Below are 27,999 nucleotides of genomic sequence, written 5' to 3' on the forward strand. Positions count from 1 at the left end.
AAGCATTTCAATGGTTTGCAACTACAGACCAAGCCCTCTCACTCTGAGAAGATGCATGTGTCCAATAGTGGGGAAGTAGGTATAGACCGGTATGATGATGAGTATATACGTTAGTCTTGCACTTTTGCGATTGTCATTGATCGAGTAAAAAGGTTTATTAAATTTAACTTTTTTTTTTTAAATTTGGTATACTAAGACACAAAAGTGTTGTCATGGGAGCAAGTCCAGGTAATCAGTGGGTCAATAATAAAACCGAAACGTAAATATATCAATTTAATTAGCCTTAGATCTACGTGAGAGAGTACATTAGCCGATCAGCTGGCCACCTTCTTGGGTTTGCGGCCGATAGCTTCGGCTTCCGCCAGGGTGTCTGGCATCTTGGTTCCCAGCGTCTCCGGCTGCGTCAGCACCAACACGCCTGCTAGCACGCCCATAGCCCCGAACATCACGGAGGGAATGCCCTCCCAGTATTCCGCCTGGAAGGAGAAAGGGGGCGTCAGCTGTTTATTATTACCAATAGTAATGTTGGGACTGTAAGGTTCTAGCTTGAAAGCAGAATTGTGGTAGACCTCCCGCAAGGTAAATGGATGATCCTAGTAAACATCCTGGGAAACTATTGGCTAGGAGTAGCACTGAACCGAGCTTCGTTAATAACTATTTCTCAAAAAGTTGTCCATTTTCAGTTGTCCACATATAAATAAAATATATATATTTCCTGACGCTATTTCAACACAAAAATATGTATTATTGTGTTTAAATATAAACATAACCTCGTGGTAAAGGTGATAAAAAGTCAGATAAATCGTTGATTTTGGATCCAATAGAAAGTTTCGATGTAGTTACAAAATTACGATTTTTTCCTCACAAGATTTCGTGACGTTTTCCTGACGTCAATATATTTTGGATGTTTTATGCAGTTTATGTTTTATGATCTCGTCTTTAATGTTAATAGTTTCTTGACAAAACTGGTTTCTTGTCAATTTCATGACGGGACAACTTTTTGAGAAAGCCTCTTGGCGGGGATAAAGCATCAACCAATCTATGCATGTATAGTCGAGGTCAAGATATCTTTACACTTTACTACCTTGTCGCTGTCACTTCATGCTTAGACTTTTGCACAAAATTGTCAAATGGTATACAGTGAGTAGGTACTACGTTCCACGAAGACGCGTGATTTTGTCAAAATTATACATTAATGACATTGTAATAAGAACCACGGCACGCGTCATCGTGAATGACTTTAACTATACTAAAGTTTAAACTTTAAAGATATCTTTGTAATTAAGAACTACTCTTACTCGTATATGCTGTGTATCTGTCGTAAGTAACTACGCTACGTGTTCGTAATTATTTGTTTTAATTCAACGAATTTGGAGTAAAAATTCAAAGTTGACTAAATTTATCACATATGCGAAAATAATTCAGCTGAAATATTTTTTTACATTAATCTTGTTACCTACTCAATTCTTGTAGAACCAGACCTTGTCTTGCTTTATGAAGTAGCATGCACAAGGGTACAAAAATATGTAAACTGGGGCACATTTTGGCGCTTTTAGTTAGAGCATGTCATCTTGTACAATACTAGCAGGCTGACTGAGTAAAGCCCTCTTGTTATGAGAGGAGGCCTGTGCCCAGCAGTGAGACGTATATAGGCTGGGATGGATGGACTGAGTAAAGAATGAAAAAAGTTTGCAATGGTGGTTTTTGCATTAATTTGCCGTCAACTCCTAGATGAACTAGTTTCCTTACCAGAGCTGGGGTCAGCGGCGCGGTGATGGAGCCGATGCGTCCGATCATGGAGGAGAAGGCCAGCAGCGTGTGGCGGAACTGCGTCGGGTACAGCTCCGACGTGAACAGGTATAGGGACGTGAACACCACGGAGATGCCGAACTTGCCCACAAGGAACAGAATCAGGCCCAGCGTCTCCATTTCTGCAATATCACAATGTTGGTTTAAAATTTCTTTATCAATGGCCATTTTTCAAGCGTTTTCACTCCGAAATATATAGTCAAACAAACTGATTCATGTACAGTCACCAGCAGCACCAATATCTGACACAAAAAGCGTGCATAAATATCTGATACGACTCTACTTCTAGGGCCGGAAGGACGTGCAAGCTCCGCTGTGGCAGATATTAATGCTGGTGACTGTACCAGGGTGGGACTTTTTAACCCCCGACGCAAAAAGAGGGGTGTTATAAGTTTGAGCACTATGTGTGTCTGTGTATGTCTGTGGCACCGTAGCTCTTAAACGGGTGGACCGATTTGAATGCGTTTTTTTTATTTGAAATCAGGTTTTCTAGCAATGGTTCCTAAACACGCTTTATCAAAATCAAGTTTTTGAGATATTGATCTTTGAAATGACATAGTCGGCGGCTTTCCAGCTTTTTGTTAGTTAGGTTATAATAATCAATTTCAATTTTTTTTTTATAAATCGTGGGATAGATATCCTACCTTTGAACCTATACAAAAGTGTCACCCTGGTACATTAATCAGTTTGTTCGACTGTACCTTTTACGTTTATCTATGCGGATTTATGTAATTTTGTATTTTTTAAGCAATAAAATCAGCCAAACTTAATTGTTTTAGACGAACCGTAAAATACGATCACTTTTTCACAGAACAAAAAAAAGCTAAAATACCTACAAAACTAACATAATCTCGGAAAGGCTAGGGTATTTAAGTAATACTTGGTAAGTCTTCTTAGAGATGTCCTTTCAGACATGCTGACACTTTGATGCGGCGTTGTCACGCTAAACATTCTGAGGCTAAAATGTGTTGATTCATAAAAAGCCAGTTTCATTCAGAATTTGTAAGACTATACATACTATAGCTGGAATAGTAGGTATCGCATCCTATCCTATCCTACTAATATTATAAATGCGAAATTATGTGTCTGTTTGTTTGTTTGTTACTTCATCACGTCTAAACCACTGAAAAGATTTAGATGAAATTCGGTATAGAGATAGCTTGAATCCCAGAGAAGGACATAGGATAGTTTTAATCCCGATAAATTGCATAATTCCCGCGGGATAGCGATAAACGAATTTTGTGCGGACGGAGTCGCGGGGTAACGGCTAGCACTACATAAAGTTAAAAGACGCACCGACTATATTAGCACAAGGTCGCGGTAGGTCTCGGAACAAGCCGATAATTTCGTAATTACGCATAAATAAGCGACTAATTCGATAGTTATCGAATTTTATATGATAAACTTTGATAACTTCATTTTTTGTTATAACATTATTAACTTATCTGTCGCTGAGCGTACACAATAATAAATAATAATACTCCAATAAACCTTATTTACCTTTCGGAATGCATTTACTAATGTCAGTGTAGTGTTTGTTTCCTTTTGTCATTAAATTGTATTCGTATATTTGATACGTTTATCTCTCAACTCTGGGCCTTAACTGTAAATTAACTCATATTATATCTAACCGGGCAAGCTTGTCTGATGTTTTTTCTCTTCTGAGGTAAAGGAGAGGTTTGCAACATTAGGAGAGGCTTCACTCTAATTAGACGTTAGTAGGTGAATTAATAAATGTTATATCTTGGAAATGTTATATACCCCGTGTGGTGTCAGGTTAGAAATACACCTCTCCATTTCTTCCGTGGATGTCGTAAGAGGCGACAAAGTATATAGTTTAAGGTATATCGTAGGCGACAGGCTAGTAACCTGTCACTATTGTACCGTATTGTCAAACTTAAAACCTAATATTGCTAAAAGTGGCTCCGAAGCGGTAACGTTTCGTGTGCTCTGCCTACCCCATTTGGGAATACAGGCGTGATGTTTGATGTTTGTGTGTGTGTGTGTGTATATCTTGGAAAGAACAGACACCAACAGGACACTTTCGTCTTAATAATAAAACCAAAATCGAAAATTTGCAGAAAAACTAAACCCAGCATTATAATCAATTATGAATTAACATTTTTAGTACAGTAACTAACTAATGATATAAACTAACAGCCTTATTCATAAAAAGTTAGAGCCTTCTTGAAGGCTCCTTGAAGGCCCGATGCTAAAAAACATGATTCATAAACGTCTGTTAGCGCTAATCAGTCGATCAAGGCTCTGCTAAAGTTAGCGGACCGTAGACCCTCCTTTATCTCCCTGCTAAGTCACAAAATGGCCGCCACAAGTTTGAACAGCTGACTTTGACAAGAGCAAAAAACCATACCGAAGATATTTTAGTGAAGGGTGAAGTTACGCAAAGATTAAAAAAAAAACCAGGAAAAAATATTTTCAGGAATTTGTATTTAAAAATCCTCTAAATTAGCAATAAGTATGAAAAAAAAAATAGGATGATTAACACAATTATGGCTTTTTGCACAACATAAACATGCGGATCGGAAATGGCGGGAAAACAAACTTCTCGCTTTTTATTTTTTTTCCTGCTAATTTGCTGTCACTGCTGTCAACTTTTTTTTTTTAATTATCGATTAGGCCATTTTTTGTCTTTGATTTGTCAAGGTGGCCAACATAACGAGTCTAATCAGTCTATCAGCGGCTCAACAACTAGCAGACTGCTAGCAAGCGTTTATGAATCATACTTCTTGACAACCGTCTAACAAGCTTAATCAGTCTGCTAAGTAACAGACCGATCAAACCTCAATTAAGGATTTTTTATGAATAAGGCTGTAAGTGCGTAACTTGAGCTTATAAAACGGTGTTAATCTCGAAACCATCAATTTTATTTTCAACTGTGTGGACTATCAGAAACATTAAGATACAAGGGCATTTCTATCTGCCGTTGTACCCTGGGTTTATCTCTCCGATTTTAAATTTTTCTTAATAAATTTCGTAACAAAATGGACACATTCATACAATATTTCGGGGACACATCTGGAGACCCTGTTTTTCCAGTTCAGAATCATGGACTACGTCTACCTCCCAAATTTTGTTGAAATCGGAAAGATAAAGTCAAGGTACAACGGTAGATAGAAATGCCCACAAAGAGATAAAAAATCCCTTAAGACATGAAGTTTACCGTTGCTGTCGATGAAAGCGAATGCGATGTTGCAAGCAGCGCTGAGGAAGAATCCGCAGGAAAGAGTAGCTTTGCGGCCGATGCGGTTCAGGACCAGTACAGCGGTGTAGAAACCAGGGATCTCGATGGCGCAGACCACGATGTAGTTAGCGTACATGTTGCCGGCGAGACCCACCGCGTTGATGGACAGCCCGTAGTACACGAAAGTGGTGGTGATCCACCAGATAGGAGTCGTCAACACACGCCGCAGCAGAACACGCGATTTGACGATGGTGCGGATTAAACCGTCGCCGCTGCCGATCTGCAGGTGAGGGTAAAGTGACTAAAGGTCTTTATTTGTTCAGAAAAATCTAGAATAACAATAAGAATAGTACTTAAAGTACAATGTAATCCAAAGAAACAAATATACTGCTTCTTTAGAATAAAACCCACAGGTACTAAACATTAGCCTATTGGGTCACCAACTTGTAAAATTGGAATTAATTTTTTAGTCAAGGTTCAAATGTAAGAAAATATTAATAAGTAAAATCGTTTCAATTTCATAAATACCTGATTTTCTGGTACTGGCGCGGGCGTCAAGAGGGCTTGCATAGACTTCTCACTGATTTCCTTCTTATTGACTTTCGCAACTCGTTCCAGCACGACTCTGGCTTCCGTGAACATTTCCTTTGAGAGTAGCCAGCGCACGCTCTCGGACAGTACCCAGTAGTAGACGACGATGAGGAAGCAGGGGATGTGGAGCGCCATGATGAGGTAGCGCCACGGCTGCACCAGCCAGGCCACGCCGCCAAGCACCACCTGCCCCACCGCGAACATGGACGAACATGTCGCACTCGTCACTACTCTGTACTTTGGGCCCACTAGTTCAGCGGCTGAAAGTTTTGATTTATATTTGGGTAGGAGGAACTCACTTGTATAAACATTAGCATATTGTATCGATAATACAAACTGAGACATGGATGCACAGAAAAAGCAGAAAAAAATACCAGCGCTGGGAATCGAACCTAGGTCCTCAGCATTCCGTGCTGCGTGCTATAACCCCTACGCCACCGCTGGACAGGAGTCTATACACGAATTTCTCCTATGCACACATCTCAGGTTGCATTTTTGCTACGCTACTTAAGCGGCAGCACTACTACTACTTGTTTGTATTTTCGATATGGTTTTCACGGGATGACCGTAAAAGTAACAAATTTGGAGTGGAAAATAAAAAATACAAAAAGACTCCAAAAAAACAATCATAATTAATTAGCATATTGGATCATCAAAGTATAATATACGCCCCACTGTCAGGCATATGGCTCCTGTTATAATGAGAAGGCTTGGGCTGTAGCTCCCAAGCGACCCTGTACGGATTGAAACTTCACACACACCATTGAAATGCTTAGCAGGTACGTGCAGGATTCCTCAAGATGTCGTTCACCGTGAAGCTTGTAGGAAATTTTAAATGAAATTTACATGAATACTGAAAAAAACAGAGGTGCGAGACTGGGATTTGAACTTACGATCCTCTGCTTGAGAGGCCACACATACATACGTACATAAGATCGCTTAGCCAGTGTTAATTAAGATTTTGTTAAATTTAGATTTCATCTATCAGGTTTTTTTACTACACCATGCCAAGCACCTGCTTCTATCTATAGCCTGCTCATTCTACACTTTAGAGCGAAGATGTTAGGTGACTGGGGTACTATGCCAAGTTTCAAATGCTATTCACAGTTGAAGATTTCTCTCCTGCAAAGACGATCCTGGCTGGACTACAAGATTTTCACTACCAGATTATCATACTGTTACCGTACTAACACAAGTTCGCTAAATTCAACTCATTCAGGTACCAATAACTTGGTCCATAAATAGTTTTACATTGTTTAAACAAATAATAATTGTTATTATATTACATATGATTAATTATTTAAATGTTATTATTTTACTATACTATTAATTACTAAATATACTATTAATTATTTTAATAATCATTAATATACTTAAATACTCGTATCTACCACATCCGTGTATTGTATACAAACAAACAATGAAAAAGTGAGTGAAATTATATTGAAGATAGAACAGGAACTTACCGAATACATAAGCAGAACTGAAGGTGCCGGCACCGAGCGTAGTTTGCAGTAGTTGAAAGGCGAGGTACATGGGGTAGTTGACGGAGAAAGCGCGGATGAGGCCAAAGAGAGCCAAGTTGAAGACGCTGATGATGAGCGCCACGCGCCGCCCGTACCGGTCTGACACGAACCCTGTGATTGGCAACACCAGCAGCGTACCAACGCTGGACAGCGTACCGGCAAGAGCACGCATCCACTCTTGACATCCTAAGTCAAACTGTAAAATAAAACAAAGAAAAAAACATTTAAGAATTTAATAAGAACTATTGAAGTTACAATACTTTTGAAACCTTTGCGTTATAAACCACGCACCAACATCTCGTACTTCCAATTAGTTGTTAACAAAATCCATTCAAAATTACCTGTTACTCATCCGAACCCATTTTATAGACAAGTAGTTACCTGAATCAAGAGCGAAATTCTAGCGTGATGGCCTCGGTTTCAGAGACAATATCTCAGCTAACTCTGAAATATGTAACCTAACCTACGTGTCTCCAAAAGAAAGTTTTAGACTGACATTACGCTCATCTTGACATAAATCTCTCAGGAAACCAAACCTAGATGAGGTACTTACTTCGTAGACGACGGAATTGGTTCTATCGTAGATGAATCCATCGCACTCTTGCGTGGCGGCCTGGTTGAATATGATGGCGGGGCAGTAGGACGAGGAGCCGGTGCCTCCGAGAGGCACGTAGCGCTCGCAAGATGCTGGCCCCGTGGCGCCGCCACTGGCTGGCGGCACCGCGTTCAGAATCCATTCCGGTTCGTATTCAAAATTTCCCGCTGCGCTCTCTCCACACTCCGGTATCCGACACCTAGATGAAAACAAACCTTAGTGACGACATTATAATAAAAATGTACTTATTTACAAGTGGTTCAAGAAAAGGTTCATAAAGAAAAAACATTTTTTTGCAAGGGAAGTTTTATTGCCGACTGTTTTATTGCCGTCAACTTTACTAACGATCAAAAAAATAATGGGTTACCTACCCCTTCTGCCTCCGTCACCAGACTAGCTAATTGGTACCACAGCATAGCATTTCACCTAACTTTCAGCCGATAACCGGATATCTGAATTAATGAGCCTGACAACACAGTTCGATTCCCGTTGAAGTAGATATTGGGCATATAAAATATTAATAAAATCTAAAACATTGGAAAGGCTGCTGGTTAAATTGAGAAACAACAGGTCTTTACAATATAGAATCTCTTTATCATGCTGTATTAGCAAATATCGGATAACTACACTCAAGCATATTTTGTACTCTAATTGCTTATAGATAGTAATTGCTTGTAAAACATAGGCATCTAAAGTACCTAATCTTTTCATATTGGGTACCTAAATTGGATTTAATAGAGTACTAGAGAGTAGAGAGATTTAGTAGAGTAGAGTACTATCCAAATTAACTATATATAGTAGTTATCTATAATTAATAGGGAGCTGCGCTCCACATTGTAACGAATAGGGTTACCTAATGATTCGCCGACTATTTTTAGGCAGATTATTGATTGGCAGACAACGTTTCGCCGAGTAACGGTACGCCGATGAATTTGTACAGATGTATTGTTTCGCAGACTAACGTTCGTAACTCAACCTTTAGCAGACTATTTACTTGGCATATGAGTCAGTAAGCCGAACAACTATTAACAGAAATTCGTTTAGCCTATTAATCACTACACATTTTGCACATTTGGTCGAACAACTTTCGCTTGTAACGGTTGAACTATTATTCAGTGCGTATATCAACTTTCGCATCTTTTTCGTTTCGCATGGGGGTGGCATTCAATACCGTGAATATGTGTGGATTACACTATGGCTTTATTAGCATTTTTACACGCCGTGCTGACCGCGCATTCTTTATGATTTTTTTATGTACCCTCACAAGTTTCACACGTATAACGCAAGTAATAAACGTATTTTTGACCATCATTTGTATTTATTTTACATTGGAGTTTAAACAAACCAAGTCGCGATGCTAGCAGTTCGGTTCTGGCACTTCGCCGGCCGCTGCCGCGGCACGCTCGCTTCGCTCGCTCGGCTCGTGCGTTGTTGGTCGCAATTCTACCTAACACTCCTCCTCGCTGACGCTCGTCGTCGCACCTAACTTCATTTTGATAAAAGCTAGTATATTTATATAGTCAACTCAGTAAAATCCTACCTATCATTTGGCCGATTTTATCTACGCAGATTACGAAACAAAAATCGACTGAACATTAAATCTACTTAACAATATGAATGCCATGTGATAACTCTGCTTATCGTGTCTCGACGAACAGTTGTTCGGTTAACTGAAACAATTACGAAACAAACAATCTACTAAACGTAAATCTGCTTATCGCTATTCTTCCTACCGACTACTCGGCGAAACGAATAACAGGCGTAACGAAATTATACCAAACGTTGCTCGGCCAAAAGAAAAATCTGCCAACAGTTGTCTGCGAAACGAAAATCTGCGTAATGAAACTCGGCAAAACGACAGGTCACCAACGAATAGTATGTTATGCAGGTTGTGTTTTCCTGTTATTGGATTAACACTCTGTTTATGTTATCAACACATCGACTTTCTGCTATTTTAATGGCAAATCAAAAAATTAAAATTAAAATTAATTTTAATTAAGCATGCTCCTGTATAATATTATACTTAATTTAATCGCTAAAAAGTATGCGAATCAGATAAGAAAATACGTAATCTAATATTCCAAATCCAATCGGCGGTTGATTGAAAAGGTAAGATGGATAAAAATCACACGTAACTTCATCGAACTGCACCAGAAGAAGGTTTGCCAAGACAAATAATATTAGTTTTGGAGTTCAAAGCTGCCTAAATTTAGTCGAATCAATTCACAGTCAATTAGGTTCTACTTGATTTTCAATTTTAGGAGAGAACTTGACATTAATAAGAAAGAATGGCATTGATAATTATACGTTTTACCAGAGTTGCGAGCTGAGTTATCTAAATTTTACTATCAATTGAAGATAATATTGATTGATAATATTAATATTGATTGATTGTATTGTAATTTTTGGTTTGTGATGGTGAATAAAAATTTCTATTATTATTATTATTATGTTTTATCTGATCCACATTTTTTTTTACAATCAGATAGCTACAAATATTTTCAACTCTTTACGGTACTTATGTAACGCAGACAAGTCACGCTAATTGTTCAGGATAAATTGGACTCAAATATTACCTGTGCGGTATAGCAGCAGCGGAGAAAATATACTCGCTCATGAAAGCCGACATTATAATCGGTATTGACACCAGCAGCAAATTAATAAGCTGGAAGCGACCGAACTGTCCCAACTCGTTGACGAGCACCCAGTCCAGGTCTATTTCTTCTGCAACTGGCGTAGGCTCAGGGACACTGTCCTCGAGATCGCTAGGTTTGCCCGGCTTGGCCATCTTGTCGGTCAGTTCGACCTCCGGCGCCGCTTCACCAACCACTTTTTCTTCATCCATGTTGTCGTGTGGCGAAGGCAGTGTCCTCGGCCGCGCACCCTACTTATATGACGCCTGGGCTGAACTGCCAAACCTGATAAAGCTAATTTACAAACACACGTGCATTATACTAATCAAGTGACGGAATGCTGTGACGCGTGGTGAAGACGGAAGCCTACCGTACAAGTTAGCTTTCTCGGAAGGGTTTCAATGCGTAAAGATTAGGATTCACGTTTAAGATAGAAAGATGATGTAAAATGATTGCCTACTCTTTCTCAACTCAAATTTTAGTAATTCTCCAAAACTTAGGCTGTTTATTTACGTTGTTATGAAAGGTGATTAGTTTTGTAGAGATCTTTAGGTTGCTTTTTTTGCTGTGGAAGATGAAGAAAATCTTACATTATAACAATTAAAAATGTATAGAATTATTTAAACAAACACACACAATCACAATCATCAAATTTTTATATACCTCGAGTTTGATGTTATTTGCTCACAAAACTGCTTCTTTGTCTTGTGGCATACTATTAAGAGCTATTTTTCCTAAGCTTGTTATTTAAGAATTTGGTCGCTATCAACGACACGTGTCTTTGATATACATTATAATCAATTACTTTTGATAAAGTGATTACTCTGATTACGATGGGCTGGAGACATGATCCTAGGTATAATAAATTTAGTGACATATACCAGGTGAGGAACTTGCTCACAAAATTTATTCATAAATTTCCAAACGTTCTATAGCACTGTTAGGTTTCAGGTACTTATGGGGACCGGGATACCGGGAACCTTCCAGTACAGTCCCTACTTGCAGATAACGAACGTATTCTACAATCGCAAATCGAAAAGAAGGTTTAAGAAGGAAGAAAAGCTCCGGAGAGTCGCCCCGAGGCACCTAGGTAGGATGGATATGAGATACGAGGAATGGCTTCGAAGATTCGCCCCGAGCTGCTAAGGTAAGACGGTTATGAGGATTGGCTCTGTAGAGTCGCCCCGAGAGGCCTAGGTAGGATGGTTAATAGGAATGGCCCCGGAGAGTCGCCCCAAGCATCCAAAGGTAAAGGTTAGAAGGAAAATCACAAGAAAGAATTTGCGAACACAGAACACAAAATAATAAACAATAATAACCAAACACCATTTCCAAATTAACGTACCATTGACTAATTAATTATTTTGTATTAACTGTGAGCCGGTCTTACTTATTTAAGCAATAGTACCTACTTTGTGCATTAAGGGGCGTAAGTAGGGAATTACTAACGTGAGTCTATTAGAAGCGGAGGCGGAGGGCTTTTAAGGGGCTACCCGAGGTTTTCATCGATTTTTGACAAATTTTGAATCGTATCTCCTACTTTTGCACTACAGATAGAATTTTAAGTCAAACGGCTATCGGTTCTCCAATCTTTTATCTCCATTTTGTCTACCGAATTTTGAAAAAAAAATAATAGGTACTTAATTTTGTATAACTCTTCAACATTGTCTGAAAAAACACTTATTTCGTATCTCTATTGACGTGAAAGATCTAACATATACAAAATCTACATATTTGGGTTCGTCTTTGACGTCTCTAAAAACTGGTCGAGGGTTTTCATTTGAAACTAATTAACACAAAAGTTATGACCAGAAAACCAGTCTTTTGGCTTAAAATTGTTCAACTTTGATGCCAAATATCTCGAAGACAATTAACTTTGAACTAAATATGTGATTTTGAATATGAAACTACCGTGAGACTCACTCATATTAAATGATATTATAACGGATATGTGTGTGCGTGTTGCGGCAGCCGCCGAGTCGCGTGCTCCTGAGAGGAAGGGCTACGAAATAGCCCAAAACATGTCGAGCTAAACTCAGTTTAAGACGTGAGTTATCCGTTATAATATCATTTAATATAAATATGTGATACTATATTGCTTAAAGCCGTCGTTGTTAATATAATAAGCTACAAAAAACATTAGAAAACTAAGGAATTCAGATCGAAGGTCATTGGGGCATGGGATTCCTTTAATGACTCGAGTTTGTAATCCCCTTACGGCCCGTGATACACACAATGATTTTCATCACATTGCGAGCAAAAAAATACAAAAAATGAAGATATATTTTGTGTCTTAACACTTCGGCAAACACAACTCGGTAAAAGAAAGACGCTATATAAACAAATGAATAAAATAATGGCTACCCGCCAATACAGGAGGCTACGACAAAATTCGAAAATCGAAGTTCGTATCGTACCGCCCCTCTCACTCTCGTATTAAATCATATTTGCGTCAGCAAAACGATACGAACTTCTATTTTCAAATTGCGTAGTAGCCCCACTGTCACTTTTTTCGAGTCGTCTACCATAGATAATGCTAAGCTAATTATTCCAACACGATAAAAAAATATCGATAAAAATAAAAACGGCTAAGTTTGCTTGAGAATTATTAGTAGTTTAAGAGTAAATAGCAGTCTAAGGTATAAAATATAAAATACGAAATCCTTAGAAAAATATTACTTATTGTTTTCGTAATGTCTACGGAACCCTATTTTGGGCGTGTCCGACACGCTCTTGGCCGGTTTTTTAACCAGCTTATAATGTGTCCCACTGCAGGGCTTTTGCCTCCCCTTTCTTATTCCACTCGTCTCTACTTGCCAATCCGACTGGAATCGGTCCAAGTCGTCCCGCCATCTCCTCCTAGGACTGCCTCTGCTCCGGTGCCCGTCGCATGGAACCTAATCGATCAAAATCCAAATCTTCATTATTTGTAGAGCCCCACGATTAAATTATAGCAATCAAATCCCAAGCAGCATGTTGTGAAGCCGTGCGCCGTAATAGTCTAACAAGACATAATGATGGAGGAAATAGGTTGACATTATGTGAACCATAATAGACGCGATACTGACGTAAGATAATTCCTCAGTTTATGGCATCAAATAGCAGAGGCCCAGTCGCTACCTCGAAGCAGTAGCCGGTGGGGTTATACTGTCACTGAATTTTGTAATAAAATCAGTTCCCGGTTATTATAGAGGTGTACAATTGCTGACGTTGGAAACGAATAATCGCATAACAAAAGATGCATTCTTTGCTATTTATACCTCTGATTTCTTAAAAAACTTTTTAAAAAAATATTTGCTCTGAAAAAGCTTCGGACACCTAAGTCTACCTGCATGAAAAGATCAGTGACGACAACTAAAAAGGAAACTTTAAGCTACATTAGCCACTTATTACCCTGCGAGACAGACCATGCCTATATAGTGGGGGAGTCAGCATACATGTAAATGTGTTTTTATATTTTTGAAAATTAACTATTATAATTTGTATTCATATTCCAACTGGCCATTAAAGTCTTGGACTTAAGTCATGCCCCAACCTCGGACCCTGGTGATATCGGTGAAGGACACGGAGTCAGTGTCCCTGGGCGCAATGGCCAAGTTCGGAAAGTTTCAATGCTGGCAGTACGCTCTGGCAATGCTGCCGTTGCTGTTTACAGCAATGAGTAACATCAACTACGTGTTCGCTGCAGCCGCTGATGAGGCCAGGTATGTTAAGATTAAAGAAATTTAAGATAAAATAATTTCTGTCCCTGGCGGCGGATTGTTTTTGATAGGTGATGATTTCTTCGAAGGCGCTGCTAGACTAAAAAAAACCATATAAAAGAGGGTAGTATTAAGTAGTAAGCTGGGAGTAATTATATCAAAACGAGGGAAGCTGTGTTTATTGACACAGTTGGTATAGATAAGATGGAAGAAAGTGACCTGTGCTATCTTCGCTTACGATTTGACGTTATAATAGTCAAAACACAAGCCTAATATGCATAAAAAATGGAGTTATTTCATTTGTGTTTTTTTTAATTGACGTTAAACTAATCATGATTGACTTAAAACCAATCTCACCTAATGTACAGTGCAGATGAGGCCAAAGATGTTTCAGGAATTAATTCTGCAAAAAAGTTAGGATTAGGAACGAGTAATTTGGAGTATGATAAATGAACCAGAGTTGAGAACTGAGTTTCTTAACGGATTCTTCTCAACGGAGGTTTTTCTGAACCGGTGGTAGTTTTTATTTTTCGATATTCATAAATGCTAGTTATAAATGGCCTAAATTGAATAAAGATATTTGTTTTTTTTTTGACCAGGGGACAACAAAAGACGTCTTACGAAAAACTTTTAAACTTTCGTCATTTTCTACCAACCTTTTATTTAACTTTATTTGAGGCCGAACAATCGATCTACCAAGGTCCCAAGGTCTTATCTCTGGAAAACGCGTGTCAAGTTTTAGTCCAAGTAAAACTCGGTCGCCCAGATAATACGAAAATTGAAAAAAAGTAGTTTTGACTTTTTTACTACAGATCGTTTAAATATAATCTAAAGAAGGGACTAAGTTTAAAGTTAAGATCATGTTTAGAATAAATAATGCGGGCGATGATGTCATCGAGCTACTTTGCCGTAGTTTACTTATCATGGCAAACATGGCTGATGGGGTTATTACGGATAAGTGCAGCTTATGACAAATATACACGTAATTTACTGTTTCGAGAGTCGCAAGTCTATAACAAAATAAGTTGCAGTAGGTACCTAAAGCTTGAAAAAAATTGCCATCCTAGCTACATTTACAAAAACTTATAAAGTAATAGATACTTACTGGACTGGAGATATTTTTCAGCGTTGGTTTTAAATCCATTTTCAACCTAAAGCCAGCGACTTGTGAAACTACAACCAATCTACTTGTAAAGTGCGGCATAATTTTGGATAATGTAGGTAGATACCTGGTATGTCACAATATTGTGCTAAACAAATATTTTCATCCATTTAACAAACATTTGAATTGTTTAACGTTGTTAACTTGTTTAATTATGAAATATCTACATACGTTTAGAATTATTTGCAGCTTCACTTCACGTTAGGCAAAAATTTATAATGTATCGTAGTCAGCAAACTTCGGATCGGCTTTGACCCGGTTAAAAATTGTATTGACAGAGTTATTTCAATCTTAAACACACTCATAATCATCATCCAGCCTATTACGTCCCACTGCTGGCACAGGCCTCCTCTCCAGAACAAGAGGACTGTTATGCATAGATAATTATTTTTAATTTTAATATAAGTATGTTAGCTCTTTTAGCCTGCGACACAGAGTTCTCTAGTAATCCTAGTGCAGGCAAACGTGTACCATATATTTTTGTAAAACATTGTATTTTGTTATCTTGTGCTGCTAATTATTCAATAAATCATTATAATTATTGTTATTATTGTTGATTGTTTTAAAAAAATTTTTTGGTTCGTTAGTCTAACATCTGGTAGCATCGTGAACGATCGTGTTGCTCTGACTATGAACTCTGGTTGAGTATAAAACGCGTCCATATAGTTCTAAGCGGCAATTTCACTGCGTCGGTCACCTGATGCGGTCGCCGAATTAGTTTCAAACTACTTCGGCGAACGACTGTCGCCTTTACATTAGTCTGTCCGTCTACTGCGGCGGCCATATTAAGGCGATGCCAGCTCTGCTATCGCTCGCCGAATGCGGCCGACTACCGTGTTCTTTACACTTTTGCGGTCACCGCATGCAGCATGCGGCGAACGACTTAGTGTAATTGCCGCTTTATGCTGTGATAGTTCAGTTTGTGTGATTTGAGTGTGTGTTCTTATAGTGTAGAGGGCGAGGAGCTGCATGAACACATATTTGTTGTATAGATGTGGCTAGGTTTGGCATATGAAAAATTGTAAAGTCCTGACATTTCTTGTAGCAGAGATTTGACGTAGGTTGAAGGACGTTCCAGCGCGGCGCTGCGGTCCGCGGTGTACTGTATTGTAGATCTACGCTTCCCTTTCTTTCGCCCAACTCCGTAGCCCCTTCTCCGCTTTCAATTTTTTTGTCTCTGAGGTCAATTCTATAAATCTGGACACATGACAAGTCCGGCCGCAATCCTAGACATGTCCGGACAAATTCTGACGTATGGCAACCCTAGACGTGGCTATCTTATGGTCACATAATTGTTCATAGTTCATTGACATGGATATCTACAAAGTAACGCCTGATTCAATAATAGATTAACTGTTCTCTAGTTCAATTACTTCTAGTTTTTTGTACCCAGGTGCCTGGTACCCCAGTGCGAGGGCGCACAGCCGGCGCTGGCGCCACCGCCGTGGTGGCCGGCGCGCGCGCCGCCCCGCTGCTCCCGCCCCATGCTCGCAGCCGGCGCACTCAACTGCAGTGCAGACAGCTTCACCAATCTGTCAGAACCTTGCGACGCCTGGGTTTACGGTTCAAGGAATTCTATAGTGGCGGAGGTTAGGAGTTAATTTAGCTCCATCATTTCTGTGCGGGGTAAATTCGACAGTTAAACCATGTATTTCTGGACCTAATTAAAATCATAGTATTGAGTTACGTCATTCAACTTAGTTTTAAAGATATTTAACTATTAAAAAAAAACTGAAAAATGTTCAGTACCTATAACACACCCAATGGCAAAGTCGTCTATATACGTATTACTGCTTGTCACAAGCCTCCTCTTAGGCTGAGAGAGTTTTGGCTGCAGTTATCAAGTGGGTCTAGTGCGGATTGTACACTTCATACATAATTGTTACATTGCTTTGCAGTTGAATTTTCTTTACAAGATTGTGATGAGGTTACACTTTTACAGTTCGACCTGGCGTGCCAAGAATGGAAGAGGACGCTGGTCGGCACCGTCCATAACATAGGCGTTATGATCTCCATGCCTTTAATGGGGTTTGTTTCAGACAGGTGAGAAATTTTTTTACTACCTATGCTATGTATGTCTCTCTGGTTCTTTTTACGAGTACAAGTTTTTGTTATATGTTCTAGCCTTAACCAAATTCTGAGAGTTTACTACATTTTTAACCGACTTAAAAAAAGAGGAGGTTATAAGCTTTAATTTAGTTTCACCTGTCCCGTTGTCTGTCGTTTGTCTGTAATCAAATCTTACAAGTTAAGTTCGACCAAGTTCTAGTAGTTGGACTGACTTGAAAGGTCAATAATCTGGCAGTGACATCCTGGTAGTCCGACCAAATTCGTCTCCACAGGACGGAACTCTTCAACGGTTAATGGCATCGACCTGAAATTTGGTATGCAAATGTAGTTTGGTTGGCAATACAAGTACAGTCAACAAAACGTACAGTCAGCAAAAAAAAGCTTGTATTAAAAATGAAATATTTACCAAAAACTTATTTGAGAGAATTCTCAAAAATTTCGTCGTGGTCTTTCTTTACGTTAATTTCATTTACGACTTCTTCCAAGTTGTTCTTATACTCTTGACAGAGTGGTCGTGGTCGGTTAAGGATCAGTAGTGAACCTTCATGATGACTTTTTGGAAAAACAGTGTGGTGATTTCCTCTTGTTTTCCACACAGTACTGCACTGGAGCCCGAAGTTCGTAGTTGGCGTTCTAATTGAGTGCCCACTTTCACATCAGGTCCCTGTAGTCACCTATTATGACACTCAAGGGAAGCGATAGGTCCGTCCTATTCTAACCTCCTGAGGCCTGACGAAAATTTCTGTTTTCATAATTTGAACCGAACACCAATCAAGTAAAGTTCAATTTTTTTTATGGCCTCATGTGAGGGCTGGAGAAACCAGGAGGCTAAAATCGGGAGGATAAACTTTAGATTTACTGGTTAAGATTTAAGGATATACATCTTGATCCCGAGTGAATATCGGGCTAGTAGTCTAAAGATGAAGTTATCTACAAATCATAATTCATCCATCAGTTCAGCCGTTCAAGCGTGAAAAAGTAGCAAAAATACTAAAATGTTTCTTATTTTATAGTAGGATTAACTAGTATATGTTCCAGATGGGGACGTCGCAAGTCCATTATAGTCAGCGGCTTGGGCTTGGCAGTGGGTGCCTTCAAGACCCTCACGGCTGGCCCGGGGTGGACAGGGTATCCCCTCTACATGCTGCTGGAACTTCTAGAAGCAGCACTTGTTACCGGAACGTACACTACATGTTTCGTACTTAGTAAGAATTTGTCTTAATTATACACTGTTTTAACTGATGTTTCAGACAACTCACTGATTCTTACTTCTTAGACTTGGTAAATATTAGGAGAAAACTTCTAATATCATATATATGATCAAAAGATCACGCGCTTTGCTCTAGGCACACATTAGAAGTGCGCGTTTGTTATACATGTATTTATATACCTACCAAATGCTTTTCGTCTATTTTGAGTAATAGGTGTTATTCTTAAGACATGTAGTCATCAAACTATGTTACAGTGCTGGAGTTGGTTGGCAAGAACAGACGCGTCATAAGCGCCCTGGTCTTGGGCATCATGATCGCTGCTGGCGAGCTACTTCTGGCGCTCATCGTGTGGCTGGTGCCGTACTGGCGCCACTTCCAACTCTTCCTCTACTGCCCTGCCTTCATATTCTTAACCTACATCTTCCTTTTGGATGAAAGTCTGCGCTGGCTAATTGTGAATGAGAAGAACGATAAAGCTGTGATGCTGGTGCAGAAAATAGCCAAATGGAACGGTATACCGGTGTCAAGGAAGATGATAGACGGTATTCGAAACTCAAAAGTGGCTTTCGATGCTGATGTGGAGGTTGAGAAGGAGAAGTTTCATCCAAAGCTGTTGTTCTCTTCTACAATGTTGCTTAAAAGGTAAAAAATACAAATACACACTTGGAAAACCAAACCTTACAGTACAGTCACCAGCAATATTATCTGATACAACAAAGCGTGCATAAATATCTAATAGGTACTGATATTACTTGGGCCTGTAGGACGAGTCAGATATTGGGGCACGCTTTGCTAGGGCCGATATTACTGCACACATTGCATGGTAAGTGTGACTGTATACTAAAGATGGACGATTCCAAAATTTTAACCGATACTGGCATATCCTGGGTATATTCTCTCTAATCAAACCACAACCTGACCTAAGTTTCATTATTCTTTCTTCTCAGATAGGTCCAACGTAACGTAACGTACACTTTTCGAAAAATTGGTAGATTATTCCTACGAGTGTAATAACTTGCATAAAGATCCTTTAGCGTCCGAAGTTTGAGAATTGAGATCGGTTCAGCAAGAGCACCCTTTGGCGAGTTTAGTTAAAAGACCCGTTAAGTAGCTTGACATTACTCCAAAAGGCTTTATAAAAGCCATCAGACGCTAAAAGAACTTTGGAAAACAAACTGAAAACAATTGGGTTGTTTTCAGGTTACTGGTGTGTTCGTGGTGGTGGTTTACAGCGGCGTTTGTATACTACGGGCTGCTCATCAACTCGGTGTCTCTGCCAGGCAACAAGATCGTCAATTTCGCGCTCTCGTCACTCTCGACCCTCATCGCAGAGTTCGTCGCGGCTTACCTGCTAAATAAAATTGGCAGAAAATTTACATTACTAGGAGGATTCTTGCTTTGTGGAGTCTGCTGTGTCAGTGAAGCATTCATACCTAAAGGTAAGAAACAATTTTTCACTAGGTACTTTTTTATGTTAGAGAGGCCAGACAAACGAACTAGTGGGTCACCTGATATTAAGTGATCATCACTGTCCATTGACACCCGCAGCACTTTACGCGATGCCAGTGCGCTGTCGGCCCTGCAGAAAATTGTACACTCGCCTCTTAAAGGCACCCAGGTTGTAACTCGATGGGAAGACCCAGCTCGTTCCAGGTTTACTTACCTATAAAAATACGGCACGTATCCTCCTGGTGGTCCCTCTCTCATGAAAATTACCAGGTTAGTTTGTCTTGTTACAGCGGCCACGACGGAGCTCATAGTGATCTTCCTACTGGGAAAAATGTGTATTTCCGTGTGTTTCAACGCGATCTACGTGTATACGTCAGAGTTGGTGCCGACGAGCGCGCGTGGCTGCCTAGTGGGCGCGTGCTCGATGCTGGCGCGCGTAGGATCCGTGCTGGCGCCACTGACACCGCTGCTGGTGAGTGCTGGCGTCACTGACAACGCTGCTGGTGAGTGCTGGCGCCACTGACACCGCTGCTGGTGAGTGCTGGCGTCACTGACAACGCTGCTGGTGAGTGCTGGCGCCACTGACACCGCTGCTGGTGAGTGCTGGCGTCACTGACAACGCTGCTGGTGAGTGCTGGCGCCACTGACACCGCTGCTGGTGAGTGCTGGCGTCACTGACAACGCTGCTGGTGAGTGCTGGCGCCACTGACACCGCTGCTGGTGAGTGCTGGCGCCACTGACACCGCTGCTGGTGAGTGCTGGCGTCACTGACAACGCTGCTGGTGAGTGCTGGCGCCACTGACACCGCTGCTGGTGAGTGCTGGCGCCACTGACACCGCTGCTGGTGAGTGCTGGCGTCACTGACAACGCTGCTGGTGGGGGGTTGAGTCACTGATGCCACTACTAGTGAGTGCGTGCGACCAACGCGCATGTGGACGGCTTGGCTCGATGTTATTGGTTGGGGTCTGCATCAAGACAGGGTTTATTCACTTACATCGGTCAGCTTAACGCTTATAGACATCCTCGTCTAGACACTGATTTTAAATGGTTGTTGTCATAAAAAAGGAAAGTAACTTTTAGTGATATGTGACAGGGTGCGTGGTGGCCGCCGATGCCGATACTGCTGTTCGGCGGCGCAGCGCTGACGGCGGCGGGGGCGACGCTCACGACGCCCGAGACGCTGCGCCGCGCCCTGCCTGATACCGTCGCCCAAGCCACACAACAGCAGCAGTGAGGGGGGGGGGGGGAGGGCTACTGACAGCGACAGACGCTTTGCCGCGCGTTGCTGATACTGTCGCTCAAGCCATACACCAGCAGTGGTGAGGGGGGCTACTGGCAGCGACAGATACTTCGCTAAAAAAGAAGGGGGCCTAAAAAAGAAATATAAGAAACCAACTTTAGCGCGCGGCTAATACTTTGTTTTCGTGTTATGGGTTGATTTTTCGGAGGATTATGTAAATACAGATGTATACTTACACGTTTTTAGACAGATGGTGCAAATTTTCATATTCGAAATCAACCCAATCATAAATAATTCGTAACATAAGTACAAACTTTGGACGCCCATTTTGGCCCATTTTGGTGTATTCCAACTAGTTCCATTGACAGTACTATCTAGTTTTATAATTTTACATCACACTTGCTCGTAAACAGTGTCGAAACATGCAGGCTACCTTGGTTGCAACCCCCCAAACAAAACCCTTAACTTAATTGCCCGTACTAATTTTGTTGTCATGAAGTCCAAGATCGGTAAATGAATGAATGAATGAATGATAATTTATTCGCTGAATATGGTTACAACAGGTGGAAAATAATATAACAGTACTTAGTATCTAACATATCCTACCGGAATCCAGCGTGCGAATTTAAACATGAAACTACCGTGAGACTCACTCATATTAAATATAATGACCCGGATAACTCACGTCTTAAATCGAGTTTAGCTCGACATGTTCCGCTCGATGTGCTCCGAAGACGAAGGGCTACGGATTAGTCGAGCCGTGGTGGCCTAGTGGTTTGACCTATCGCCTCTCAAGGCTCGCAGTTTTTCGAAATTCATGTGCGGAATTACATTTGAAATTTACCACGAGCTATGCGGTGAAGGAAAACATCGTGAGGAAACCTGCACAAACCTGCGAAGCAATTCAATGGTGCGTGTGAAGTTCCCAATCCGCACTGGGCCCACGTGGGAACTATGGCCCAAGCCCTCTTGTTCTGAGAGGAGGCCTGTGCCCAGCAGTGGGACGTATATATAACATGTCATGTTTTATTTGCCATACTATTATGTGCGATCGCGTTTTTAACTCGTGTGGTACTTTATTATGAGAGAGGGAGAAAGAGAGATTTTCACAATGAAAAAAATCCTCTTATAAATGAGACCTTGATAAGTAATGTTAAATCAGTGTTATTGTGTTATTAGAATTTGGAGTTTATCTTTGCTTTGGAAAGATTCTAGTGTAATTATTAACTTCTAGTAAGTCATTTACTAGCTTATTAGAGCTTATGTTGACAAATTTTAGCAATCAATGTAAAAAAATACATTTAACGCTGTATTCATGTAATAGGTATGAAGATAATTTACTTTTATTGTAGTTTATGCTGGCACAAACTACCGGGTGTGTGCTAGGGGACAATGAAATTGTAACTCGCGCCATTGCTGTGATTTAGCTTAAGACTCTAGTAATTTGATTCAGAAAACAATTTACTACTAAGATTTGTGAATAACATGCGTAGTAGGTAAATAAAATTAAAGTCTATGTAAATTATATTTATTAATTAAATAAAATATCTCCTAAAAATAAAGACATTTACATTATTCTAATCACAATTTGGATTGTTATAAATAAAATCATTTTAGGTCTAAAATCACTGTTTTACTAGGACCATCATTTAACAATAAAATATATGAATTATTCAAATTTTTAACGTTTTCTACTCTTGATTTATAATATAACAAAATTATATTGATGAGTTTTTATAAAAAATATAGGTACAGCAGAAAGTTGACTTTATCAAATGTAGATAACTATTTAATCACAACATAATTTTGCTCATTACAAAAACTAAAACTGATCACAAACATAATTATAATATACAACAGTTATTGAACACATCGATGAAATTTACTACATGGTAGTACACTATTTATATATTTAAGGCACTGTAGGTACAGTCAGTATCAATCATAAGGTACCGTCCAAGATGTTCAAATATATCTGAACGAGCACATGTGACGATAATAATATAATTGAGCACCTCGGCGGAAAGTATTATTACATTGAAAATACAAACTCAAATAAAGATGCACAGAAAAAACAGAAAAATAAGACCATCACTGGGAATCGAACCCAGGTCCTCGGTAATCCGTATCGCGTGCTATACCGCTACACCACTGATGGTCAACGGTACCGACACGAATTTCCCCTATGCACCTCATATCTCAGCTTGTTTGTTTCTTACTTAGTCACTTAAGCAGTGACGCTAGCGACATCTATGCCGTAGCCCTCATCGAGAAACTTTTTTTTTCCCAGTGATGGTCTTATTTTTCTGTTTTTTCTGTGCATCTTTATTTCAGTTTGTATTTTCAATTTAGGTTTTACGGGATGACCGTAAAAGTAAAAATTTGGAATTGAAATAAAAAATACAAATAGATTCCAAAAAAACAATCTTAAGTATTATTACGTTTGACGCTGACTGCTCTTTACACTCAATACTTTTTAAAAACATAATCTTAATCATATTTTGTATAATTTCGAGTCCTAAATACTTATGTAAGTATTAGTTGTTTGCATTGTTTCAATAGACTGGTGGGTGAGGGAATAAAACGCCTGAATGCGGCCAGCGCATTTATAAAATACTTACAAAATCTAACATCCTGACTCGTAATGTTGCTCGAACCCTTTTAAATGATCATTCCTGCACTTTGTTACTTTTTTGGTTTATTGTCGCTTCACTAACAAACGTTTGATCAAATGTATTGTTTTACAAATATTTTAATTCACGATACTGTATTTTCTGACTCATACATATATTTAATTTTTAGGAGTTATAAGATTAACTTTACTTAGAGTAAGGCACGCGATTAGAATTTTCTAATATTATCGGATTAGTAACCGGCATTCATTAATTGATGGTAGACTGGATGACTGCGGTTATTATACGGCGAAATAGTATTAAATTATTATCCTAGAATATAGGACTTTTTAATGCACGCCCTCATAATTCGTACCCCCCAAAGTGTTGTAAAATTAAGTTTTTGTCAAACGTATCACCTAAAAATAACAGATTATATTAATTAACTGATGTACTTGTCAAACAAACGTTTGTTGACTAATTGACTGGACCCACAACATTCTTCAACTTTCTGACAACGTTCTCAAACGGTGAGTCAAAGTCGTTTAAAGTTACCGTAAGCGTTCGTGCACAAAATTATGTTCACTTTCATGCCATCATAATAGTTAAGGATTTGGAGCCAATATTTTTTGTGAATGTTGTTTTATACGCTTGTTAAAACAAGTTAAAATTACAATATTAAAGTGGGTCAAAAATGTGCCTGACTCACTAAACCCATCCAAAGTCACTCATAACTTTGTTGATTCCATGACTGACTTGAGTCAGTGGCAAATTATAAGAGAGTAGCCATTTTGGAACGCCTCTATTGCCATAAGGGTGTTTAATATTTGAGCACCTTGGCTGCACTTTTACATTTGAGGTTGAGTGTACATAGGAGAGACTTTTGTTACTTATTCTGAACCATAAATAAAACAAAACTAACATACCTAATCAATTTAGTAAAACATGACTCCACTTAATCATCAAAAACAATAAAACTTATTAGACTTCATTGAGAAACTATATCGGAGAAAATAAAATTGTCTACTTAATTCTCATGTTTTAAAACGGTTTGACAAACAAATTTTATATCTAGTAAAGAATTAGCTTAATCAAGAGTCGTATTAAAAATATTACCTTTTACGTTATTAAATTGAACATTTCAAACATTTGCTGAAATAAGTATAATCGTAACTCCTATAGATCTGTCTAGTTATGTTACTTTATTACATTTTATTTGTTATGTTTTTGAGCAAAACGGTAGGTATTCAGTACTTACCTACCTATCTGTGGTATACAAAGGTTAACATAGTTAATAGTGACAGTGACAAGGTACTAAAGTGTAAATATATCTTTGACTATGACTGTGTACGGTGGACCACAAATATAAGTCACATCATTAATCTTCGTCCGCGCAGACCAGTGTTGACAAATACCGAACTAAACCGAATGTAAGCACAATACAATAAAAACCTTATTGCATTAGGTGCAAGATAAAAAATGCAATGACAGATAAACAACAGACTGACGCGGTGAAGTCTGGCGCGGCGTCGAACAAAATGGCGGTCACCGCACGCGCGAACGTTTGACCAATGGGTGCTCAAGGTTTTACCCGCGCAAACGTACTGTGGTACTGCCTTATTATTGACTAAAATGGTTACGCGCCTTCCAAATAAATGCTCACTGCACAGGTACAACGATGTCACTTACATTTAAGGTACAACCCTACAGGTTGATTCACAAGAGCTGGCTAGCACGAATGGATTGAACGAAAGTAATGTCACTTTGACATTTTTGTAGGAAAGTGACAGATGCATGACATTTTCAAATTCAAATTCAAATTCAAAATCTTTATTGCTTTCACGTAGTGTACAGATCTTACAATAGACACAGTTAATTATAACGTGAACCCTGCAAGGGCATTGCAATCGTTTAATAATATTAAATAATTCATCATACATTATTATTATTATTTTTTCATACTTATGTGAAGGGTAGGTATTCAAAAAATAAATAACACAGGTACTTTCATTCACTCACTCAATCCATTCGTGCTTGCTCTTGGGAATCGACCTGCACAAAGTTTTGAAAAATACAATTATAATTTTGACAATATCAGTCGTAGGTACGTTAAGGTAACACTTCCTGCGAGCAGGGCCCGGCGAGCCGTTCACACTTGTTGCACTTAATCCTGGCACTGATCCCTCAGGCTAATCCACGATAATGTCTGTTCGCTTGCGCGTGCGCGGGGCGACCGCCATCGCTTCCGCCTGGAATAAATGAAAAAATAAATTAAATTTATTCCAGAAATAATCAAATAATAAAAGTTAATAGTTTTTAGTTTACTTTATTATGTAATTTACGACGACGACGACCAGATGGCCTAGTGGTTAGAGAACCTGATTACGAAGCTTGAGGTCCCGGGTTCGATTCCCGTGTCGGGGCAGATATTAGTATGAAAAATACGGATGTTTGTTCTCGGGTCTTGGGTGTTTAATATGTATTTAAGTATGTATCTATCTTATATAATTATATTTATCCGTTGCTTAGTACCCATAACACAAGCTTTGCTAAGCTTACTTTGGGACTAGGTCAATTGGTGTGAATTGTCCCGTGATATTTATTTATTTATTCTTTTTTTTAAGATTTTTGATATTTAGATTTTTTTGTTGTATAATTGTTTTTTTAGTGTTATTTATTATTATTTTATCAATTTAGATTTTTTTAATAATAAATAAATACAATAAACTACATTAAATCATGGATTAAATGAAATCGAAATATAAGCTGGGGGCTAGGAATCGAACCCAGTTACTCATCAATCGGTGCTGAACTGAATGATGATGGAGTTAGACTCATTCATCCCATCCTACTCGTATATGCGTCCCACTGAGCACAGGACTACTCTCAGAATGACCCACGACCCACTTCATTAAAAAAACAATGAAATATGGAGGCCTACTACAAAATTCGAAAATCGAGGTTCGCATCATACCGTCCCTCTCACTCGTATTAAATAATATAAGCGTCAGTGAGCGGGACGGCAAGATACGAAGTTCAAATTTCGCACTTCGTTGTATGGGGGAGCGAATTTTCAGCGTTTTTGCAGCGTTTTTTTTGTCATTAGTGCGTCTTCGCAGGTGTTATTAAAATAATGCCAAGGGTTATTTGTTATGAAAATTTAAGACAATACCGATGCTGAATTTAGCGTGACTAAAATTCTAGCGTCTTGTCTTACCGTTGTGCTATATAAACGTGAGACGCCAGTGACGTTTGATCTCGCTCGGCCAGCACCTGTGAGCGAGCATTACCTGTTGGATGGTGTCGGGCAGTCGCAGGCGCAGCGTCTCTGGCGTGAGCAGCATGAGCGCGCCGGAGCAGCCCGCCATCACGCCGAACACCAGGTACGGCAGCGACGCCATGTACGCCATCTAAGCACACAACAAACATCAACGACATTGTTATCCAAACAATGCCCACGGCTAGACATAAACAGGACTTGAGGGGCTACCCGAGGTTTTCATCGATTTTTGACAAGTTTTGAATCGTATCTCCTACTTTTGCACTACAGATAGAATTATAAGTCAAACGGCTATCTGTTCTCCAATCTTTTACCTCCATTTTTGTCTACCGGATTTTGAAAAAAATGAATACTTAATTTTGTATGATTTTTTTAAACATTGTCTGAAAAAACACTTATTTCGTATCTCTATTGACGTGAAAGATCTAACATATACAAAATCTACATATTTGGGTTCGTCTTCGACGTCGCTAAAAACTGGTCGAGGGTTTTCATTTGAAACTAATTAACACAAAAGTTATGGCGAGAAAACCAGTTTTTCGGCCTAAAATTGTTCAACTTTGATGCCAAATATCTCGAAGACAATGAACTGTGTGAAGTGGGCATTGTTAAGCCGTGGTGGCCTAGTGGTTTGACCCATCGCCTCTCAAGCAGAGGGTCGTGGGTTCAAACCCCGGCTCGCACCTCTGAGTTTTTCGAAATTCATGTGCGGAGTTACATTTGAAATTTACCACGAGCTTTGCGGTGAAGGAAAACATCGTGAGGAAACCTGCACAAACCTGCGAAGCAATTCAATGGTGTGTGTGAAGTTCCCAATCCGCACTGGGCCCGCGTGGGAACCATGGCCCAAGCCCTCTCATTCTGAGGGGAGGCCTGTGCCCTGCAGTGGGACGTATATAGGCTGGGATGATGATGATG

At 39.5% G+C, this 27,999-nt stretch overlaps 3 protein-coding genes across 9 annotated transcripts in view; 1 reads left to right on the plus strand and 2 right to left on the minus strand.

Annotated features, from left to right (window-relative positions):
- Positions 1-260: 260 nt before the first annotated feature.
- Positions 261-13,246, minus strand: LOC141436301 (organic cation transporter protein-like). 2 transcript variants are annotated; one of them, XM_074099218.1, is made up of 8 exons: positions 13,174-13,246; positions 10,300-10,641; positions 7,682-7,922; positions 7,069-7,324; positions 5,540-5,862; positions 4,991-5,291; positions 1,750-1,931; positions 261-476 (listed from the first exon to the last, which is right to left on the minus strand). In XM_074099218.1, exons 2-8 carry the CDS (start codon positions 10,566-10,568, stop codon positions 315-317), a joined length of 1,734 nt encoding a protein of 577 aa, XP_073955319.1. In that variant the 5' UTR covers positions 10,569-10,641; positions 13,174-13,246; the 3' UTR covers positions 261-314. The 2 variants fall into 2 exon arrangements, with proteins under 2 accessions (XP_073955319.1, XP_073955320.1); XM_074099219.1 differs by having other exon boundaries at positions 10,300-10,650; positions 13,174-13,225.
- A 192-nt stretch (positions 13,247-13,438) lies between these two features.
- LOC141436303 (solute carrier family 22 member 3-like) lies at positions 13,439-24,667 on the plus strand. Of its 3 annotated transcripts, none has more exons than XM_074099226.1 (8): positions 13,439-13,795; positions 16,613-16,808; positions 17,162-17,262; positions 18,328-18,494; positions 18,755-19,142; positions 19,701-19,939; positions 20,240-20,421; positions 21,043-24,667. In XM_074099226.1, exons 1-8 carry the CDS (start codon positions 13,689-13,691, stop codon positions 21,181-21,183), a joined length of 1,521 nt encoding a protein of 506 aa, XP_073955327.1. In that variant the 5' UTR covers positions 13,439-13,688; the 3' UTR covers positions 21,184-24,667. The 3 variants fall into 3 exon arrangements, with proteins under 3 accessions (XP_073955327.1, XP_073955326.1, XP_073955328.1); XM_074099225.1 differs by having other exon boundaries at positions 13,701-14,060; XM_074099227.1 differs by having other exon boundaries at positions 13,722-13,795; positions 16,599-16,808.
- LOC141436302 (organic cation transporter protein-like) overlaps positions 24,623-27,999 on the minus strand; it is a 35,718-nt gene continuing 32,341 nt past the window's right edge. For all 4 annotated transcript variants that reach the window (XM_074099223.1, XM_074099224.1, XM_074099221.1 and 1 more), the window contains exons 7-8: positions 27,092-27,211; positions 24,623-26,050 (exon numbers count right to left, since the gene is read on the minus strand). In XM_074099223.1, coding sequence (XP_073955324.1) covers positions 25,986-26,050; positions 27,092-27,211 — 185 coding nt within the window. In that variant the 3' untranslated portion in view covers positions 24,623-25,985. The remainder of the gene's footprint in view (positions 26,051-27,091; positions 27,212-27,999) is intronic.

Source organism: Choristoneura fumiferana, chromosome 16 (genome assembly GCF_025370935.1).
Source record: "Choristoneura fumiferana chromosome 16, NRCan_CFum_1, whole genome shotgun sequence".
Lineage (NCBI taxonomy): Eukaryota > Metazoa > Arthropoda > Insecta > Lepidoptera > Tortricidae > Choristoneura > Choristoneura fumiferana.